Source organism: Gopherus evgoodei, chromosome 9, assembly GCF_007399415.2.
Source record: "Gopherus evgoodei ecotype Sinaloan lineage chromosome 9, rGopEvg1_v1.p, whole genome shotgun sequence".
Taxonomy (NCBI): domain Eukaryota; kingdom Metazoa; phylum Chordata; order Testudines; family Testudinidae; genus Gopherus; species Gopherus evgoodei.
In genome coordinates this window covers 22,446,511-22,469,501 of record NC_044330.1, presented here as the reverse complement: position 1 = coordinate 22,469,501, position 22,991 = coordinate 22,446,511, and the positions used below count along the sequence as shown (strand labels likewise).

The 22,991-nt window shown below is 44.3% G+C and overlaps 1 protein-coding gene across 6 annotated transcripts in view; it reads left to right on the top strand.

The window, feature by feature from the left end:
* Window positions 1-18,488, top strand: part of SMC4 (structural maintenance of chromosomes 4) — a 129,128-nt gene extending 110,640 nt beyond the window's left edge. For all 6 annotated transcript variants that reach the window (XM_030574664.1, XM_030574667.1, XM_030574662.1 and 3 more), the window contains 5 exons: window positions 6,609-6,782; window positions 8,627-8,809; window positions 15,797-16,029; window positions 16,755-16,938; window positions 17,895-18,488. In XM_030574664.1, the coding sequence (XP_030430524.1) occupies window positions 6,609-6,782; window positions 8,627-8,809; window positions 15,797-16,029; window positions 16,755-16,938; window positions 17,895-18,071 (951 nt within the window). In that variant the 3' untranslated portion in view covers window positions 18,072-18,488. The remainder of the gene's footprint in view (window positions 1-6,608; window positions 6,783-8,626; window positions 8,810-15,796; window positions 16,030-16,754; window positions 16,939-17,894) is intronic.
* The last annotated feature ends 4,503 nt before the right edge of the window (window positions 18,489-22,991 follow it).

The window sequence follows — 22,991 nt, the reverse complement described above, 5'->3', positions numbered from 1 at the left end:
GGAATCCCACCTCGCAGATAAGTGCCACATTTGCAAGGCCTTCAAGCCGCGGACCAAAAAGGAGCGGGACTTTCATCTTAGACAGCTCCTGATGGAGGCAGCTCTTACTCATCCACCATCGGCACCAAGCACCGGACAGTCCGCACCGGGGAGAAGTGCATCTTCGGCACTGGTACCGTCAAGGCCCCTCGGCACCAACCATTGCCGGCCCAGATGTCTGCTCGGCACCATTCCCTCTCCCCGCAGGTAAAAAAACATAAGACTCCTGCGGCTTCCATGTCCACGCCGCAGTCGGAGCACCCGTCTAAGTCGGACCGCCCAGCACCGACAACTGCCGTGGCACCGACAACTTCAGCAACGTCTATTCCGGTCCTGCAAGAGCCATTGAATCCGGTGCTTGACAGCTCCCCAGCATGCGCCGTGGTTGAGCTTACTATTCCTTCCACGCTGGAGACTTTCTCTACGACAAGGGAACTGATTGCACTGACGGAGTCTGCGCTGCCTCAACCCCCGGCACCGCTGATGCGGGTTATACAGTCCATAGGCAAGCCTGCCCTACTGAGACCATCCTCCGTCGGCACCGCTGAGAGGCACTGATCGTGGTCCTGCTGGCATTCTCGGTCCCATCGCTGATCCCCGTCCCGATGCCGCTCTCAATCCCGGTACCATTCTCAATCCTGGTACCAGTTGCACTTGCAGCACCGTTCAAGACCCAGTTCACCAGCTTGGTACTCTCGGTACTAATCAAGCTCACGGCACTGCTCATGGCACCGCATCTCTCACAGCCGCTCCCGGCATTGAGCTTCGAGGTCCCGGTCGACCTCCTGGCACCGTTCCGGTCGCAGGTCCCGATCTCGTTCCCGGTACTGGTATAGCGCCTGGTACTGCTCTCCGCTGCAGCGTACAGACAGACTACCCAGGGATGGAGTCCATTCTCAGGGGTTTTCAGCTCCTCCTTGGCCGTCTTGCCATGCATCTATGTCATCCCATGCGGACAGTGCTTCCTATGCACAGGACCGTGACTTAGATGTTCCCAGCCATGTCTTTCAAGAGACCCAGGCTCAAGACCAAGGACCTCCATCAGTGGTCCTTCTGGACACCTTGGGCATATCACCACGCCCAAGGTGGACCTCCAGTGTCATCACGCTCCGTACCGTCGGAGCACTAGGTGCCAGAGGCTACTGTTAGCCGCCCACTTCCTGCAGCTATGGAGGACGCTCCCATTCGGGCCCCAGACCTTCAGGTCCCACCGGAGCCAGACGTCTCTCAAGTCCATGAGACAACGGAGGACCCGATTGTCCCTGGCCTTTCCTCTTCCTCTTCTCCAGATGAAGCGGTGGCGGGGACATCCTCCTCGGGCCCTCCTCCAATTGACCTAAGGTCACATCAAGACCTCCTGAGACAAGTGGCTCTGAATATGAACCTCCAGGTGGAGGAGGTTCCGGAGATAGAGGATCTGGTGGTAGATATTTTGTTGGCTGACACTCCCACAAGGGTGGTCTTACCATTTATTCGGACGATCCAAGCAAAGACTGATACCATCTGGCAGTCTCCAGCATCTATTCTGCCCACTGCTCGGGGAGTTGAGAGGAAGTACATGGTGCCTCTAAGGGGTACAAGTAGCTGTACGTACACCCTGCTCCAAAAGCAAAGGAGGCTAGGTGCATGGATTTATTGCTGTTGAGGAAGGAAAGAAAGAACTTCTCTCCAGGCCTCCTTAGACGCAGCCAACTCCACGGCCAGAACTGTGGGTTCAGGAATTACCATGAGGCTAATATCATGGCTTAAGGTGTCAGGCCTTCCATCTGAATTGCAGCATACGATACAGGACTTGCCCTTCGAAGGTCAGGGCCTATTTTCAGAAAATACTGACCCTAGGCTGCAGAGTCTGAAGGACAATAGGGTGATTATGCGCTCGCTCAGGATGCACACACCGCAGACTCAGCGCAGACCCTTCCGACCCCAGCCTCAGCGCCCTTAGCACCCGCCTAGACAGCGGCAGGACTTCGGCAGGAGGCGGTCCGGACCCCAAGGGGGTCAGAATCACAGCCCCGCCAAACCACCCGCGGGACCTAAACCAAACTTTTGAAGGCGCGCCCGAAGGCGATGTACCAGTTGTTCAACAGGATCCTTTCCCTCCCATTTGCAACCATCTTTCCTCTCTGCATGGACCCAACTAACTTCAGATCGTTGGGTCTTACACACGGAGAATTTGGATACTGCCTTCAGTTTATTTCGCCCCACCCCACCCCCCATCCTCGTCCCTCTTCAGGGACCCCTCTCACGAGCAAATCCTCTTGCAGGAGGTACGGTCCCTCCTTGCCATGGGAGCTATAGAGGAGGTACTGGAGGACTTGAGGGGCAAGGGGTTCTACTCCCGCTATTTCCTAATCCCCAAGGCGAAGGGAGGTCTCAGACCAATTCTAGACCTGCGGGGACTCAAGAAGTTCTTGATAAAGTTGAAGTTCCACATGGTATCCTTGGGGACCATCATCCCATCCTTGGATCCTGGAGACTGGTATGCCGCCCTCGATATGAAAGACGCCTATTTTCACATTGCTATTTATCCTCTGCACAGACGGTACCTCAGGTTTGTGGTCAGCCATCAACATTTCCAATTTACGGTCCTTCCGTTTGGCCTCTCCACAGCCCCAAGAGTGTTCACAAAGTGTATGGCCATAGTTGCTGCCTCCTCTGTCGTCGACACATACACGTCTTCCCATATCTCGATGACTGGTTCATTCGCGGGGTCTCTGAGACCCAAGTAATGTGGCACATGGGCATTGTCAAGGACCTATTCATCCAACTAGGCCTGATGATCAACCTTGAGAAATCTACTCTGGTTCCCACACAAAGAATAGAGTTCATTGGGGCCATTCTGGACTCCAATCTTGCCAGGGCCTGCTTACCACAGCCGCTGTTCCATGCAATGATGTCGATTATACAAGGCCTACAAAAATTCCCAACCACTTCGGCTCGAACTTGTCTCGGCCTCCTGGGTCACATGGCTGCCTGCACGTTCGTGACCAAGCACGCCAGGCTACGCCTACGTCCCCTTCAAACTTGGCTGTCCTCAGTATACCACCCGGGGAGACACACAATATAGACAGGATCCTCACAGTTCCCCCGAAATTCCTAGGCTCCCTCGACTCGTGGTTGACGCCCTCCCTGGTGTGTGCAGGGATGCCGTTCCATCCGCCCCAGCCTTCTATGGCCCTGACGACGAATGCTCTCAGCTGGGGTGCTCACCTTGGACATCTTCGCACTCAAGGCCTTTTGGTCATCTCAGGAGCTGGCCTTGCACATCAATGTCCGAGAGTTGACAGCAGTCCGCCTTGCGTGCCAGGCGTTTCAACAGCTTCTGCAAGGCCGTTGTGTCTCAGTGTTCACAGACAACACAACGGCCATGTATTACATAAACAAATGGGGGGGACATGGTCCTCCCCCCTGTCAGGAAGCCATTCAACTCTGGGACTTTTGTATAGCCCATTTGATAGACCTGGTAGCGTCCTTTCTCCCAGGGGTTCCGAACACTCTGGCAGATCGACTCAGCAGATCCTTCCACTCTCACGAGTGGTCGATCTGTCTGGACATTATTCATTCTGTTTTCTGGAAGTGGGGATTTCCCCGCATAGACCTCTTCGCTTCCCGTGAGAACAGGAAATGCCAGGTGTTCTGCTCCTTCCAAGGTCTCTCCCCCGGCTCAATCTCGGACGCTTTCCTGATACCGTGGACGAGCCAACTGCTTTATGCCTTTCCTCCGTTCCCGCTGGTTCACAGGGTCCTGCTAAAGCTCCACAGCGATGGAGCTCGCTTGATCATGATCGCCCCACTGTGGCCCAGGCAGCACTGGTATACCATGTTGCTCGATCTGTCGATAGCCAGCCCAATTACCCTGCCTCTTCTCCCAGACCTCATAACTCAGGACCATGGCAGACTTCACCACCGAGACCTGCAGTCCCTTCACCTCACAGCATGGCTCCTGCGTGGTTGAGCCAGTCAGAGTTACGCTGCTCTGCCTCAGTACAACAAATACTCCTGGATAGCAGGAAATCTTCCACTCGGTCTACGTATCTGGCCAAGTGGAAGTGTTTCTCCTGCTGGTGCGAAACACAAAATGTTACTCCTGAAGTCTCTATCTCCACCATCCTGGACTACCTCTGGTCTCAAACAGCAGGGCCTAGCGGTATCATCATTGAGGGTGCACTTGGCAGCCATTTCTACCTTCCACCCAGGGGAGAGTGGCCGCTCCATGTTTTCACACCCTATGGTTTCCAGGTTCCTCAAGGGCTTGGAGCGCCAATACCCCCAAGTACGCCGCCCTGCCCCTACCTGGGACGTCAACCTGGTCTTAACCAGACTTATGTCTCCACCATTCGAGCCGTTAGCAACTTGCTCCCTGCTATACCTGTCCGGAAGACAGTTTTCCTCGTAGCCATTACATCGGCCAGACGAGTCTCCGAGCTTTGGGCTCTCACGGTGGATGCACTGTATACTGTGCTTCACAAGGACAAGGTGCAGTTGCGACCACACCAGCGTTCCTCCCTAAAGTGGTATCGGCCTTCCATATCAATCAGGACATCTTCCTTCTGGTCTTCTTCCCAAAGCCGCACTCATCACGACAGGAGCAACAATTGTACTCCCTAGATGTCTGTAGGGCACTTGCGTTTTATATCGAACGGACGAAGCCCTTTCGTAAATCACCCCAACTCTTCATCGCAGTGGCAGACCAAATGAAGGGCCTACCTGTCTCCTCCCAGAGGATCTCCTCTTGGGTGACGGCGTGCATCCGCACTTGTTGTTATGACTTGGCTCATGTTCCCTCAAGCCATCTCACCACACATTCTACCAGGCCTCAGGTTTCATCTGCTGCCTTCCTGGCTCGTGTACCGATCCAGGAAATATGTCGTGCAGCTACCTGGTCCTCGGTCCGTACCTTTGCTTTGCATTATGCTCTGGTTCAACAGTCTAGAGATGATGCAGCCTTTGGCTCAGCAGTTTTGCATTCTGCCACATCTCACTCCGACCCTACCGCCTAGGTAAAGCTTGGGAATCACCTAACTGGAATGGATATGAACAATCACTCGAAGAAGAAAAGATGGTTATTCACCTTTGTAACTGTTGTTCTTCGAGATGTGTTGCTCATATCCATTCCAAACCCGCCCTCCTTCCCCACTGTTGGAGTAGCTGGCAAGAAGGAACTGAGGGGCGGTTGGGTCAGCAGGGGTATATATCCGGCGCCATGGTGGCACCACTCCAGGGGATGCCCAGCCGACCCACCGAGTGTTGCTAGGGTAAAAATCTTCCGACAAACGTGCACGGGGTGCACGCACACCTAACTGGAATGGATATGAGCAACATATCTCAAAGAGCAACAGTTAAAAAGGTGAGTAACCGTCTTTTTCTACAGGCAAAGATTATGGATAAGGAGGCTTGCAATCTTATCAGAGTTTTGTGGCAAGCAGACTTTCACTAAGTGCTAGTGAATTTTCTTAGCCATTGGCATCTAAGGTCTAGGCATAACATTACCAAAAGGGGTTGCAAGTTTAGCAAGAAGTGTATTCATGAAAAGGCTATCTAAGCCTCAAATTTGGTCATCTTAAAAAATATTTGGGAAATGTCTCTTATCTTATTAAAAAGTCTTCCACTCTTCTTCCTACCCTCCAAGAATCCAGTCAAGCATAAAATAAAAGAGGAGGGTCTTTTGTGAGGCCTACAGTGCCTTGTGCTTTTTATTGCAGAACCAACATGAAAGCAGATGTTAAATATTTTGCCCTACTTGACCCAGTTTTCAGGCAGGTTTTAAATTTAGAATTTTTTACCTCCAAGTTAACCTTGCTCCATTCTTCTGAGGTTAACCAACAAAATTTACAAGAATGCTGATCTGAGGTGCTTAAAGCAGAATTCTTCGTTTCAAATTGCACCTAAAAACTAAGCAGGCTGCCTTAATGGGAGAAAACACATGCAAACAAGAAATCAAGATGGGGAAATGGTGCTCTTCGTTTGTTTAAGGGTAACCTAGAAGCCAAGGCCTGTATGTTATACAATAAAATGGGTATGCAAATAGCAGCATAATTCTCCTCTTTTAAATTGCTGCATAAATTGGCAAAAATGATGCTGTCGTGTCTTCTCTACTCTCTTTTCCGAGAGAAGAGGGGAGGCATCCAGTGGCAGAAGTTGGGGAGTGTTGGAGTGTAGTCACCTACCTTAGCTGACCCTCATCCTGAGTCAGGAGAGAGCAAGTACCAGGCAGTCTGGGTGGCTGATGTTCCCAGGAGTAAGGCAGCTTCTATGACACCGTTCCTACCTACGGGAACTGACTGTGTTTCAAAGCATATTTGTAACAGAATTAATATAATCCAACTCTGCAAATTCAAACACAGATTTCAAGACATACTTTCACAGAGTGATTTGTTCAGATTCAGAACCTAGTTTAAAACAAATGCTAGCAAAAATGTTTCTTTGGTGTATATTCAGGTTTTTAACTTGTACTTCTTTAAAACTATGGAGACTATAACAAACTTTTAAAGATTATAGGACTGGAAATGCAAACCTTTCCCAAACAACCAGTTGAACTTTACCTTCAAATTTTTGGTGTTTCTGCTTAGGAGTCATTACCAGAGGTTCAGGAGGAGCATCGCAATTTACTTCAAGAGATGAAAGCAATTCAAGAAGATGAACATGCTCTTCAAAAAGAGGCTCTTAATATTAGACTTAAAATTGAGCAAATAGACAGTCATATTGGTGAGCATCAATCAAAGATTAAATATTGGCAAAGAGAGGTAAGAGATTTAATACTTAATATTTTATTTTGGTTTCATATTTTGAACTGTAAACCATGAGTGATTAATCTCAGTGTGATGACAATTTGTCTCCTGATAAATGGTGAATGTAACCAAAAATCTTTTTAAAAACTTAATTTTTAAAAGAACCTTGGTATAGAGTATATTTTCTTGAAATGTGATGGCTCTGAAAAGCAGCTATGAAAATGGCACCTTCCTTTTCAATCAACCTGCTCTCTCTGTGAATTCATTTGTCAAGAGTTATGATCAAAAGATACCTGGACTAGGAACTCCAGTCCAGTTTCTATGCCCTGGCACCCTACTTTGGTGCAAGTTGATGAAGGTGTGGCTCATATTCCTTGGAGCCACTGAGACCATACAATGGACAAAAGGAGTAGAGTTTTGATTCCAAATACTTCCTGATAGATCAAAAAGTTAAGGGTTCCTGCTCATCCTAAAATTCAGGGATCTAAATCAATGCATGATCAAAGAAAAAACTCAAGATTGTCACCTTGAGAGCCATTATCTCTCTTCCACGGACAGGCAACTGCCTATGCATGCTGCATCTGGTGGATGCTTATGGGCAGATCGGGATACTTTCCAGACACTCTGATATTCATTATATGGGAATAAAACTACCGCTTTCCTTCTTGAGGTGATAGTCTGCTCCGCGTTTTCAGGAAATATTTATTGATAGTCTTGGCTTACTTGCATAGGTTGAACATGTACTTACTCCCTTATCTGAATAATAGGCTGAATAAAAACATCATTCTGGAGGGTATTAAAGATGCCTGATTTTTTCACAACAGGGGTGTTGGACAGTTAACCATGAATTTTAGTAACTCCAACGTCCAAACCTTTTCTTGAGCACAGAGTTGGGGATATACAGAAATGCTAACAGACATGTCAATTCAAATACCCTCTTTCCAGATCCCGACTTCCCTGGTTGATGCACATCTCCATTTCTTCATGGAAATGGATAGCATTCAAATCTAGGCCTGTCTGAACCTAAACGTTGCACTGATTTAAGTAAAACTATTTTAAATAGAATTAGTAAAACCAGACCAAATCCCTATGTGGCTACTCTGCTACAGCTGTCTTAGATTGAAGTAGCTCAATTTGGTCAATTACCCAGTGAAGTTTTATCAGATTTAAATGTGCCCATATAGGGACTTGCTCTGGTTTCACTATTTCATCTGATTAAGACACCTACTTAAGACAGTTTTATTAAAATCAGTGTAAATTTTGTGTTTAGACAAGACCTTATTTACAGCCTAGCTTTTAAAGTTACTTTTGAGGACAGCAGAATGCAAAAATCATTTCTCTTTCCCCTTACAAAGATGAATATTTTACTAAGGCTTCATTCCCCAGGTAGGACTAGCGGCTTCTCACTCATCTAGGAACTGATTGGAATGTTCTGTGTAGAATGTTCTGAGTAGTGTATGGCCATTAGTAACCAGGGTGACTTGCATATTTACCCACTACTGCTGTCCGTAGATACTCGAAAACCTTAAGACACATTTGTGAGAATCCTGCATGAATATTTTGAGAAGCAGAATTATAAGGTAAAAGACTGCATTTGTTGACCTTTGATGCATATTGTAAAGAGACTGTTTTCCCAGCTCTGAATAGAGTAGGTTGAATTGGGACCAAAAATGAGTTGGAATGGTAGAGACATAATTGTTAGTTTTGGAGGGCTGTGTGGGTATTGTTCCAGTGGATTTAACCTGATTTTTTTTTAATTGGTACTATTTAGTATTAAAAGCTATTTTCAAGGTATATTTGATAACTTGTACTGTCAAGCATAAACATGATATTCAGTAACTGTCTAAACTGAATTATAGATATCAAAAATATCACTGCATCCCATAGAAGATAAACTAGTTGAAGAGCTTCCAGTGCTAAATCAAGAGGAACTTGAAGCAATTAAAGATCCAGACATTCTAACTAATCAAATAGCTCTTTTAGAAGCCCAGTGTCATGAAATGAAACCAAACCTTGGTGCCATTGCAGAATATAATAAAAAGGTAAGGCTGTGTTATTTACCATTAGTATCACAGAAGGCTTAATCTCTTTACATTGCTTTACCACTATCTCCAGCAGGTGGATAACTTCTTGTATAGCAAAAACAACAAGGAGTCCTTGTGGCACCTTAGAGACTAACAAATTTATTTAGGCATAAGCTTTCATGGGCTAAAACCCACTTCATCAGATGCATGGAGTGGAAAATGCAGTAGGGAATTATGAATACACAGCATAGGAAAAGATGGGAGTTGCCTTACCAAGTTGGGGATCAGTGCTAACGAGCCAATTCAGTTAAGGTGGAAGTGGGTTATTCTCAACAAGAAGGGAGGAAAAAATCACTTTTGTAGTGCTAATGAGTTCAGTGTAATGAAGGTGGCCCATTTCAAACAGTTGACAAGAAGGTGTGAGTATCAGCAGGGGGAAATTTAGTTTTTGTAGTGACCCATCCACTCCGAGTCTTTATTCAGGCCAAATTTGATGGAGTCCAATTTGCAAATTAATTCCAGTTCTGCAGTTTCTCATTAGTCTGTTTTTGAAATTTTTTTGTTGAAGAATTGCCACTTTTAAGTCTGTTATTGAGTGTCCAGGGAGATTGAAGTGTTCTACTGGTTTTTGAAGTATAGCTTTATTTCATTTGGCATAGCTTGAATCACTCAATGTGTAATACTCTGGTCACTGCTGTTGGAATACATGGTCACTTGACTAATCAGGCATTTTTCTTCCAGTAATTTTCCACATGCTCCTCCAGGATCCCTCTTCCCAAAGAGATAGTATAGACCATCAAAGCCAGGGCAAAACAGCCTCAGAGCTTAAAAAGACAGAAGAAGAGTGATGAAGAACATCCTGCCATGATGAGACAGTTATTTACTGAGGCAGGCTTAGATGTGGTTAACTTTCATCATTCCAGGACCTCAAATGCATGGTAGAGACACTGGATATTCCACAACAAGTGGTGCAGAAGTCTCGCAAGCTCCAGGATATCTTGCATCCCTTCCTCACTCAGCACGCTAGCCATGTCAATAAATGAAATTCTGTTGGAGCCTTCAAAGAACCTGTGGTATATGTTAGCGTCAACAATGGCCACATCCAGGCAATTTGACAAAAGGTATAAGATCCTTTCCAACGGATTTAAATACTCTCATTCCCACCTAGTACCAAGTTTGCTTCTAGTGGCCACTGTGCAGAAAAGATCGAAATAGCAAGGATCTCTGAGATCCACGCCTAGGAAAAAGTACATAAAGAAAATAGACTTTTTGAGGCACAAGGTTTACTTATTGGCCATCTTCCAAATGTGTGACTAATTATCAGTTCTCCTCTCACAGTATGTTTACTTGAAATGGAATAAACTGTTTGTGGACAAACTGCCAGAGAAACACTGAGAGGAACCTAAAGCGATAATCACCATGGAACCAGTGCCTGGACATATCTATAACCATTACACGTACTATAGCTACTGTAATTGCTATTGATGTGTCTTCTTGGCTCCAGTCCTCTGGGATCTCCAGAAAGGTCCAGACTACAACTGTGGACTTTCACTTGAGGGTAGTGAACTTTTAAATTCATAATGGATGAAGTCCTCCACTTGTTAAAGAATACTAGGTCAACTGTGGATTCATGGGGTTTATATGTTCTAGCCCCATGAAAGAAGGAAGCAAGACAACAGTCTTCCTTCAGGCAGCATCCCTCTGCCTTTTACTGGTACCAACCCTAGAGGATGTTGGAGCTGCCAAGAAGGAAGCAGGTTCTAGAGAAGACAACTCAAAGCCTCTTCCTTGGCCCCTGCACAGTCTGGATATTCAGCCAGGATCGTTGCTGTCCCTCCCCACTGGCAGCTGCATTTTTTTTATTTTCAGGTAGCCTGGATCACTTCAGACCACTATGTCCTAAAAATTGTAAATGCGATATTCTATCTAATTCCAGTTCCTTCATATCCACTGACCTTTCTTTCAAACCTCATTGCCTTGTTTCACAAGATACAGCTGAACCTTTTTAAAAACTTGGAGCAGTAGAGGTACCCTAAAAATTCAGAAGCAACAATATTTATCCCTATTACTTTCTCATCCCAAAGAAACGGAGTTGGTATCCAATTCTGAACCTTTAACTTAACAAATTCATCCATCATTTCAAGTTCAGGATGGTGACTCTGGCTTCCATAATTCCTTTTGTAGAGCTTCAAACTGGTTCTAGGCTCTCTACCTCCAAGGGAGTTACTGTCACATCCAGAAATATCTGAGGTTCCTAGTAGGAAGGCCTCACTAGTGGTACAGAATCTTGTCTTTTGGTCTTTCAGCAGCATCAAGGGCGTGACAGTTGTGGCAGATCATCTGAGAAGACAAAGGATCCAGTTCTACTTTTACCTCAATGAGTAGCTGATTCTAGGTAGATCTACAGTGACAAACTCAACTCAAGTAACTTTAGAGCTTTTTGCCATCTTGGGCCTCAAAGCCAAAAAGAGAGAAATCCACACTTATTCCAACTCAAAGCTTAAAGTTCATAGGAACACTGTTAGCCCTGGGGATCGATATAAATTATGCAGCTTCATCTACATGAATAATGTAGCTGAAGTTGAAGTACTTGGATCGACTTACCGTGGTGAGTCAACTGCTGCCACTCCCCCATTGACTCTGGTTGCGGCGCTGGAGTACAGGAGTCGACGGGAGAGTGCTCGGGGGTTGATTTATCGCATCTAGACTAGAATCATAGACTATCAGGGCTGGAAGGGACCTCAGGAGGTCATCTAGCCCACCCCCCTGCTCAAAGTAAGACCCATCCCCAACTAAATCATCCCAGCCACGGCGTTGTCAAGCCTGACCTTAAAAACCTCTTAAGTAAGGAGATTCCATCACCTCCCTAGGTAACCCATTCCAGTGTTTCACCACCCTCCTAGTAAAAAAGTTTTTCCTAATATCCAGCCTAAATCTCCTCCACTGCAACTTGAGACAATTACTCCTTGTTCTATCATCTGTTACCACCGAGAATAATCTAGATCCATCCTCTTTTAACCCCCTTTCAGGTAGTTGAGAGCAGCTATCAAATCCCCTCTCATTCTTTTCTTTTGCAGACTAAACAATCCCAGTTTCCTCAGCCTCTCCTCATAAGTCATGTGCTCCAGCCTCCTAATCATTTTTGTTGCCCTCCAGTGGACTCTTTTTTTCCAATTTTACCACATCCTGCCTGTACTGTGCGGCCCAAAATTGGACACAGTACTCCAGATGAGGCCTCACCAATGTCGAATAGAGAGGAATGATCACATCCCTTGATCTGCTGGCAATGCCCCTATTTATACAGCCCAAAATGCCATTAGTCTTCTTGGCAAAAAGGACATACTGTTGACTCATAACCAGCTTCTCGTCCACTGTAACCCGTAGGTCGTTTTCTTCAGAACTGCTGCCTAGCCATTCGGTCCCTAGTCTGTAGCAGTGCATGGGATTCTTCCGTCCTAAATGCAGGACTCTGCATTTGTCCTTGCTGAACTTCATCAGATTTCTTTTGGCCCAATCCTCTAATTTGTCTAGGTCCCTCTGTATCCTATCCCTACCCTCCAGCGTATCTACCACTCCTCCCAGTTTAGTGTCATCTGCAGACTTGCTGAGGGTGAAGTCCGCGCCATCCTCCAGATTATTAATGAAGATATTGAACAAAACTAGGCCCAGGACTGACCCATGGGACACTCCACTTGATACCGGCTGCCAACTAGACATGGAGCCATTGATCACTACCTGTTGAGCTGATGATCTAGGTAGCTTTCTGTCCACCTTATGATCCATTCATCCAGCCCATACTACTTTAACTTGCTGGCAAAAATACTATGGGAGACCGTATCAAAAGCTCTGCTAAAGTAAAGGAATAACATATCCACTGCTTCCCCCTCATCGACAGAGCCAGTTATGTCATGAAATAAGGTAATTGGGTTAGTCAGGCATGACTTGCCCTTGGTGAATCCATGCTGACTGTTCCTGATCACTTTCCACTCCTCTAAGTGCATCAGAATTGATTCTTTGAGGACCTGCTCCATGATTTTTCCAGAGAGTGAGATGAGGCTGACTGGCCTATAGTTCCCTGGATCCTCCTCCTTCCCTAGATAGACACTACATTAGCCTTTTTCCAGTCATACAGGATCTCCCCCGATCGCCATGAGTTTTCAAAGATAATGGCCAATGGCTCTGCAATCACATCCGCCAACTCCTTTAGCACTCTTGGATGCAGTGCATCTGGCCCCATGGACTTGTGCTCGTCCAGCTTTTCTAAATAGTCCTTAACCTCTTCTTTCTCCACAGAGGGCAGGTCACCTCCTCCCCATGTTGTGCTGCCCAGTGCAGCAGTCTGAGAGCTGACCTTTTTCGTGAAGACAGAGGCAAAAAAAGCATTGAGTACATTAACTTTTTCCACATCCTCTGTCACTAGGTTGCCTCCCTCATTCAGTTAGGGGCCCACACTTTCCTTGACTTTGTTCTTGTTGCTAACATACCTGAAGAAACCCTTCTTGTTGTTCTTAACATCTCTTGCTAGCTGCAATTCCAATTGTGATTTGGCTTTCCTGATTTCACTCCTGCATGCCTGAGCAATATTTTTATATTCCTCCCTGGTCATTTGTCCAATCTTCCACCTCTTGTAAACTTCTTTTTTGTGTTTAAGATCAGCAAGGATTTCAGTGTTAAGCCAAACTGGTCACCTGCAATATTTACAATTCTTTCTACACATTGAGGTTGCAGGAACAAGCCATCCCAATAAGGATTCTTTAAAATACAGCCAGCTCTCCTCTACTCTTTCCCTCTCATGTTGTTCTCCCAGGGGCTCCTGCCCATCAGTTCCCTGAGGGAGTCAGTCTGCTTTTCTGAAATCCAGGATCCATATTCTGCTGCTCTTCTTTCTTCCTTGTGTCAGGATCCTGAACTTGACCATCTCATGGTCACTGCCTCCCAGGTTCCCATCCACTTTTGCTTTCCCTACTAATTCTTCCCTATTCGTGAGCAGCAGGTCAAGAAGAGCTCTGCTCCTAGTTGGTTCCTCTAGCACTTGCACCAGGAAATTGTCCCCTACACTTTCCAAAAACTTCCTGGGTTGTCTGTGCACCGCTGTATTGCTCTCCCAGCAGATATCAGGGTGAATGAAGTCTCCCATGAGAACCAGGGCCTGTGATCTAGTAACTTCTGTTAGTTGTTGGAAGAAAGCCTCGTCCACCTCATCCCCCTGGTCTGATGGTCTATAGCAGACTCACGCCACGACATCACCATTCTTGCTTACACTTCTAAACTTAATCCAGAGAGACTCAGGTTTTTCTGCAGTTTCATACTAGAGCTCTGAGCAGTCATACTGCTCTCTTACATACAATGTATGTACTAGACTCAATAAATCAATCCCCACTGGATCAATCGCTAGTGTAGACATACCCTTAGATTCCAGGTCATTGAAAGCTTACCTCCAATGAAAGAAATTCCAAACTATAATGAACATCAGTTAACGTAAAGCTTATCCAAAGGCACCACTGAGAACGTGCCTCAGACTCTTGAGAGACACTGCCCCATGTAGTTCACCTGTGCTGTGTGCAAGGGTGGCTACAATCAGCATATTAACCCAGCAGGTACCACATGGACATGATGCTTACATCCTTCGAGAAGTCATCTCCTTATTAAACTAGTTGAAAGATCCCCTTCAGGTGTAGAACAGAACATCCTCTGTGCACCTGTGTCTTGATGATAGAGTGTCACTCAGATGGGGGAGCTCATCCAGATCACCTTCAAACTTGGGGCCTTGGTCCCCTCTAGAAGCTAATTCCCACATAAATATCATATAGCTCAAAGCTACCTGTCTGGCATACCTCAATACAGACCCACAATCCAAATGACAGAAAATACTACAGCTGTGCATTATTTCTGATTTCATAATCAGACCACAGATGGTCTCCACTGTGTCAGGAGGCCATTCAGCTCTGGAATTTGCATTCTGAATCAAATGCCACCAGTGACTCTATACCTTCCCAGCCTTGAGAACATCTTGGCAGATCAACTCAGCAGGCAGTTCTCAGGCCACCACAAGTGGTCAGTCAAAGGCACAGTTCTACAGAACATCTTTTACAAATTGGAGTTGTCCAGCAAGACATGTTTTGTCACTGACCACAACAGGAAGACATTTTCTTCCAGAGGTGGTGCATTCCTAGGTTCCCTTACATAGCCACCTATCTCATCCTTTGGACACTGGGATTGCTGTATGTAGGCATGACACAAGAATGATTTTATTATGATACCCACAGCATGGACCAGACAGTTTTTAGTATTTGGTTCTGATGGACCTTTCAATACAGCCCCCCACACACACGCACACACCTTCCCCAGTACAATCACCTTATTGGCCCTCCTCAGTAGTCTCACAGAAAAGTAAGATTCTGCACCTGGACCCAGCTTCCTTACATGCAACAACCAAGTGCTGGCTGGATTGCTTCTACTGAAAGAAGCTATTCAGCTGAAATTCAGAACATTCCGTCTCAAAGCATGAAAGCCTCAACTAGCCCTAGAGCTCAGAAAGCTGCTGCTGTCTTGAAAAAAATCCTTTTTTGTTTGTTTGTAGGACAGCTACATGGAATTTGGTCCACACTTTTACAGAATGCTACTATTAGGCATAGAGTGCCAGAGTGGATGCTCATTTTGGTACGACTGTCCTGTAGTCATTGCTTAAGTTGGACACTTAGTACCGGACACTTAGTACCAAACTCTAAGTAAAAAGACAACTACTTGTTTTCCACCAAGAATAGAATCCATGTGGACATTCACTCAAAAAAGCTTCGTTCCCTTAAAATAAATGTGGTTCATCAAGAAGTGTTCTCCATGTGGATTCCATGAGCCTCCCTTCTTTTTTAAGGTGATGATGTAAGTGGCTATCTGCTACTAATGGTAAAAAGTGCTCTTTCAAAAAGTAGAAGTAACTTGGTCTTAAATTGAATTTAAGACCAAAGGAACAACTTTATTTGTTTCCATTTTATTTTTCCCCTGCAGGAAGAACTGTATTTGAAGCGTGTGGCAGAGTTGGATGAAATTACCAATGAGAGAGACAACTTTAGACGGGCTTATGAAGACCTTAGAAAACAAAGGCTTAATGAGTTTATGGCAGGATTTAATGTAATAACAAATAAACTAAAGGAAAATTACCAAATGCTTACCTTGGGAGGAGATGCTGAATTAGAGCTTGTAGACAGTCTGGATCCTTTCTCTGAAGGAATCATGTTTAGGTTTGTCAAACATTTGGTCATACTGAAACTGTTTTTAATCAATCACTGTAATTTCTTAACCTGATTTTTATGGTTTAAATATTCATTGAACCGCTCTAAAGCATGAACTAAAGAAGCAGAAAAGTTATTCTGAACCAAAGTGATCACTTCTTTTATGAATATTAATGGAAGGATAGTAAGGAAAGACACATTTTACTGCACTGTTTCATAGTTAAACAAAATAGATGAACTCTAAGGGGAGAGATCAAATGTAATGTAGCTTGTATGGAGAAGTCACTCCTTCGGTCATGAAAAAATAATTGTAAAGTGACACCAGCTGCTCTGGAGCTTCAACATGGAACATTAATCTGTAAGGAAGTCATTATTTCCAACATAGATGGAGTGAAATGATTTGGTTTACAGGAAATTCCATTTTAGTAATAGTCTACACACAAGATTGTGTGTGGCTGGTTTTGAAGAACATAAGTGAATATTATGGGTTCTGCCCCGTATGTCATAAATTGATTCTGATTGTAGATCCATTCCATATTAAATGTAAAGAGCACTTCTGAAAGGTAACTACTCAAGTGCTTTTAAATATTATGATTTCTACAAGGGACCTTAAAGCTTAAGACAATATGAGTATTACTTGTTGAGGCATGAGGGTTTTTCATGTCATAATAAACTGTAATTTCTACAGTAATAAATATCAATTGAATTAATTTATAAACTCTTAATTGTTTCAGTGTACGGCCACCAAAGAAAAGCTGGAAGAAGATATTTAATCTATCAGGAGGAGAGAAGACTCTTAGTTCTCTGGCTTTGGTTTTTGCACTTCATCATTATAAGCCAACTCCCCTTTACTTCATGGATGAGATTGATGCAGCCCTTGACTTTAAAAATGTATCAATTGTAGCATTTTATATATATGTAAGTACTTCTCTATAGAATAACTACACTGCAGTATTTACCAGAATAGTTTTCTCCCTCCCAGAAATTATCAGTGCTCTTCTGTAGCAATTAATAAGTGATGCTCAGCATGCAGCAGCTCCCATTGTTCTCAATCCTGGGTGCTGAGCTCTTCTGAAAATGGGGGTAGGGCTTTTTAGTGGTTTGTTTGATTGGCTACTTGGGAAGAGATAGCAACTATTATATTATCATGTTGTTTTTATTCTTCAAATGTCAGGCAATAAAGTATTTTAAAATAAAAGTAACGGAATATCTAACTTTACGTGATAATACATTATTACTTTTTATCTTGCATTCCGTGTTGCATAAAACCAGCATCCCTAAATGGTTTGCCTTTTTAATAACAGAAGGCTACTTCTCACTGTCCTCAGTAGAGGAAAATACAATCAATCTTCTCTGCTTTTGTGTAAATTTTAAAGCAATCCCAGTCTTAAGAATTCTGACAGTTTGGTAGTTTACCTTGTTGCATTGTAAGTAAGCCCTATGGAAATCAAAAGAGAGCAAAAGAACTGTAGCTATAGTAGTCTGCATGTGTACTGCATTCGATAATGTAGGCTTTGATCCTGCAGATGACTTATGCAGGAGTATAGTTTTACTCACATAAATTGACTTCAGTAGAATTACTCGTGTGAGTGAAGTAACACCTATGCAAAAGTATTTCCAGGATTGGGCCTTGATCATTAGAATTAGGATTATGCTATTGCAAGAGGCATACTACTGAGGCCCGCAGATTTTCTGGACAATCAATACCTGAGAATCTGTTTTTCCTTAACAGTAACGCATATTTTCTAATGTACAGCTGTTATAAATACAAGATTTCCAAGTTATCTGTATTTGCTTTAATGACTACACACTTCATATCAGAGTATAGTTTTTTAAAATATTGTGGATTAATATGAAATTTCTTTCTTTTCCAGGAGCAAACAAAAAATGCACAGTTTATCATCATCTCTCTGCGAAATAACATGTTTGAAATTGCAGATAGATTAATTGGAATTTATAAGACTCACAATACAACAAAAAGTGTTGCAACAAACCCAAAAGTTATTGCATCTAAAGGACTTGCTGAACTTGGTTCTGTCGGATGCTGCTGAATGTGTAATCTTCTTCTGTTCTGAAGAAGTGAAATCTTATTACTAATGTGTATTTTCACTGTGTTTCTGCTGCTTATCTGTCTTTTAGCTTGATTTTGTTTTGTGATTCATCATAGTTCTATAAAGATTTGTAAATATCTTAGCTTTCATTATTTGAGCTTCTTAGTAAGCCAAGATTTTCAGAAGAGCTAATATTTTCTATAGATTGGCTACACTTAATTTTTGTAGATACCTTAATTTATATCATTTTGAGCATAACAGAACTGTTTCCAAAAGTATGTATCTAGCTGCATTTTAAATTCCCATTCCATAGGCCTTGTATCAATGTTTGGGTTCTACCTGTAGATTTTTAAACAGCTTTTTACTGAGTATTTTATTTTAATAAAAGTTAACTAACTCAAGTTCTTGTTGAATACAGCTATTGTGTTCAGAGATGTCTCTGTTCTATTGCTGGAAGTGTGATGTACACAGTTCCCGTGATTAAGAAGAGAATGTGCTTATTTAAACACTACATGTTTGTATTACAGCAAGGATTTGGTGCCTCCTTGTAATGGTGCAGTACAAACTTAAAATAAGAGCTGCTGCCCCCAAAGACCCTGCAATATAAATATGGACAAGATGTGACAGCTGCAGGTAGAACACTGTGGGGATATGCATTTGGGGGGAGAAGAGGTAAGGAAAACAGTAGTTACAGTTGTAGAACACAAGCTTACATATATTTGCTGTGTGTACAATTTAGAGGCTTCAGTTTCTGAAATAGGGGAATGTGGTTAATGAATCACTAATTATCCATTATAATTAGGCAATGCACTCTGGCACAGGCAGATATTTAGAAAGGAACAGGGTAGTCAGCTGTGCAGATTTGATTTGGGGAGGGTGTTCCATGCATATGGGGCTGCGGGAGATGGAGGCTGCTATCATGGGGGGAGGTGGGGAAGATAAGAGTGGGAGAAGATAAGTTTAAGTATCTTGAAGGTAATATTCAGAAGTTAGCAGTGGAAGTTCTTTGAGAAGGAGGAGTGACAAGTCAGAAAGATTTTAGCAACAGCATATCTTCTAATATAAAAGAATAGCACAATTTGTGTAGGGACAAAAGCTAAAAGGCTAAAGCAAAAAATGATTGACACCTAAAAGAGACATAAAAGGCAGTAAGAAGAGGCTCTTTAAATACACTAGGAGGAAAAGAAAGACACAGGAAAATGGAAGTCCTCTATTTCGAAGGGAAGAAGAGCTAATAAATTATGAGATCAAGAAGACTGATGTTTAAGTTGGATGCATTCAAGTCCGCAGTCATGAATCCTAGGATTCTTAAGGAACTAGTTGAAGCAATTTTGGAACCATTAACAATTATCTGTGAGAACTCATGGAGGACAGGTGAAGTCTCAGAGCACTGGAGAAGGGCAAACATAGTACCTATCTTTAAAAATGCAAACAGGAAGGATCTGTGGAATTATAGACCAGCCAATACCTGGAAAAATACTGGAACAAACTAGTAAACAATAACTTGTAAGCACCTAGAAGGCCCTTTCAGGAAGTTAGTTACTGAATCTGTAAGGATGTTAGAGGGCCAACCTACCCTGGCAAAAATGTCTGTCAATGCCTGGCTCATGGTTTTAGCCCTGGTATTGTTTAGAGTTACCACTTCCAGCCACTGGGTGGCAAAATCTATGAAAGTCAGTATGTATAGTATCAGAGGTGTAGCCGTGTTAGTCTTCATCTGACGAAGTGGGTATTCACCCACAAAAGCTCATGTTTCAATACGTCTGTTAGTCTATAAGGTGCCACAGGACACTCTGCTGCTTTTACAGTATGTACAGCTTTCCTCTGGGTGCTTCTTAGGGAAAGGACCCAGAATATCCACAGCTACATGCTGAAATGGAGCCTCGATGATGGAGAGGGGCCTTGACCTGGTCTTGAAGCTTTCCCACCCTCTGGCACACCTCACAAAACCAGACCTAGGTAGAAACACCTTTTCCCATCCTCTCCCAGTGGAATGACTTTCCCAAACAGTCGTTGGTCCTACTCACCCCAGCATGGCCACTAGGGTGATCGTGGGCTAAGCTCAAGAGCTTTTCCCTATACTTAGTTGGAACTACCAACTGTCTCTGAGGATGCCAGTCCTTGTGCCCACTGGAAAGGGTTTCCTTATATAAGAGTTCTCCTACAACAAACTTGGACCTATTAGAAGAGCTGAGAGGCAGTGGGTCGCTCTATGCTGCCATCCAAGCCCCCTTGAGGCTTTCATCCGCTTCCTGCTCTGCCTGGAACTGCCACCGTGATGCTGGAGACATTAGTTCCTTGCTGGGTTGTGGACTTGGGCTTGATTCCACTGCAAGTGATGTAGGGGTGTCTCCATCAACTGAACCACTCTCCCCTGGTGCACTAAGTTGTATTTCAGGCTCTATTTGAGCTTCTTGCACCAGTTTAGCTGCAGGTGCAGGTTTTGTGGCACCCTTTGGTGCTTGCTCCCCTAACTGGTGGGGTTGCAAGCACAGGCTCTAGTGTTGACTGTTCCAGTTCCAATCCTTGAGCTGGTTCTGGGTGGGTCCCAGGAACTGGATCTACAACTGCTGTCATAGACTCTGGTCTGGGTTTAAGGGCATCCCTCCATCTTGACACCTGGATCTCAGGTTGGGGAGGGCTAATCATTCCTTCTGAGGAAATCTCTGGTCCCTCATCCCCTTCCTGCATTTCTGTCATGGAGCTGGACATCTGACCTTGATCTGGGCCTGTCTACTCCGTGGCATGCCGATTTGGGAAGACTGGTTACTCTAGGGGTTCGTTGCTGCCCTACTCTAGCCTAGCTATTTCATTGCTATGAAGCTAGGGGAAAAAAATAAACTGCTTGTTGGACTCCCTGGCTTTGCAGTCTGCACCCTTTACAGGCCTGTTTCCCTCAGGCAGCAAAGAAACGAAAAGAAAGAAAAAATCCCAGGCTTTGCAGGCTGCCAAAAGAAAAAAATATGTCCTTTTTAAATCCTGAGGTCTGTGCTTCTGGTTCAGAATGATCCCACCACTACCACCATGTCAGGGCTGGTTCCCCACTCTGGCACTTGGAGTGCAGAAGGTGGGGGCCCGCAAGGATTCTAAAAATTAATACTGGCCACTTCAGGCTGGTATTAAACTCCCACGGTCACAGCTTCTCTCTGACCTTGAATTGGTAGATGTTACCATCAGCCAAGTGCAGAAGCCCTTTGAGAGCCCAGGAAGGCACACTTGGGAATTCCTTTCTGTGGGGTACCCTCAAGCCCTTTCAAACACACCCTCTGAGAAAGAGCTGAGGGAAGGGAAAAAAAAGAAAGGAAAGTGGCTGTTGCCATCAGCTGATTAAATAACGTGCAGAAACCACTTAAGACACACAAATCCAATTCTGTTCTTTAAAAAGGTCAATTTTATTAATAAAATACATCTGGGAGCTCAGGCTATTGTGAGATTTTAAAAGAGCAAGAATTAAGCACCAAGAATAGCTTTATTAAGGTCCAGCTTAAAGGTTACAAGCAAAACCAAAGCACCTGGGAGTAACACAGAGGAATCCATAAGCCATAAAAGAGAGAAACCTAATTGTGTCTTCCTAGATATTTCCTGATCTACTTACATATCTGAGGTTTTAAATGAGTAGTTTCCAGGTACGATACTGATGATTTTTCATACCTGGTCCAAGCTTCTTACAGCATAGCTATTGCCCTGTCTGCCTCTCTGGGAGAACAACAGCCAGATAGACAAAAGGGGAGTCTTTCTTCAATTTTAAAAAGTTCTAGCCTGTTCCTTGCTCTTGGCCAGGTGCCCACTCATTTCCTTTTACCTGTGCATAGCAATGAGGCTTTTTAATCCCTTACAGATAGAGCAATTAGAAAACAGCTACTAAGAGGGATTTTATAGCTGCTGGCTGGCTGTCCATAAATGGGAGCTACCCCTCCCCCCCTTCATTTATCACACTCTCTGCCTGCAGCTTCTAAGGATACTTCAGTGCTGTAATACAGCCCATGCTGGTCACTCCCCATTGTCCAGCTTGCTGCCAACATTTCTGCATCTGCAGCAGCAGTTGAATATTGATTTGCTTTGGTTCCAACCATTTCTTGGCCAATTTCAATTTTAATTGTTTCTTGGATAATAGCAACTAACCTTCCCTTTTCCCTTCTGGACCTGGCAGCATGGTGGTTTTAAACCACCTGGATGTGCCATTGTGGTGCTTCACCTATGGGATTCCTCTGCCACCCCCCGCCCCATTATCACCAGGCATGTCAGAGTGGTCCTGCAAATATTGACCTAAATCTAATCAGTGATTCCCTATATGAGGCAGCATTTACAAACTCTACAGAGTCATACCCTACCTGTTCACAACCAGCCAACCCTTGCACTCCCAGAGCTCAGCAGCTGACCTGCATGTGGGGTGGCATTCACCTTACCAGTCCTGAAGAGCTGCAATGCCAGTGTGGAAAAGCCCATTCAGAAGCTTTCTGAACATTTTAGGGAGAAAGTCTAAAGACAAGGAGCCTGCCATCTGGCCACCTAAAGTAAGTCCCACAACACAGCTGGGCCAAAAGGAAAAAACTTTGAATGGATCCAAAGATGTTTCTTGCACTGCTCCCTCTTCCACAATACCAAAGTGGGTCCTCAGCTCCTCGGGGAAAGACATAGGTCTCCTACAAGTTCCCCTTCCTCTCACTATGAATTGGGATATTCTCATATTACATTTAATATTGTTAGAGAACAAGTGGAGTAAACAGTAGGGGGTTAAACCCCCTCACTTTTAATTCCCCCACCCTCAAGGGTGGGTGTGGTGGGGCAGGGCTTCTACACACAGGCTTTATGTATTCTGTATCAGGCTTACTACCACATGGCAGCATGTATAGGCATGCAGAAAAGCCTGCTACTCTAGAGAAGCCCTGCCGCAGGTTACTGGGAATTATTTTTGCCTGT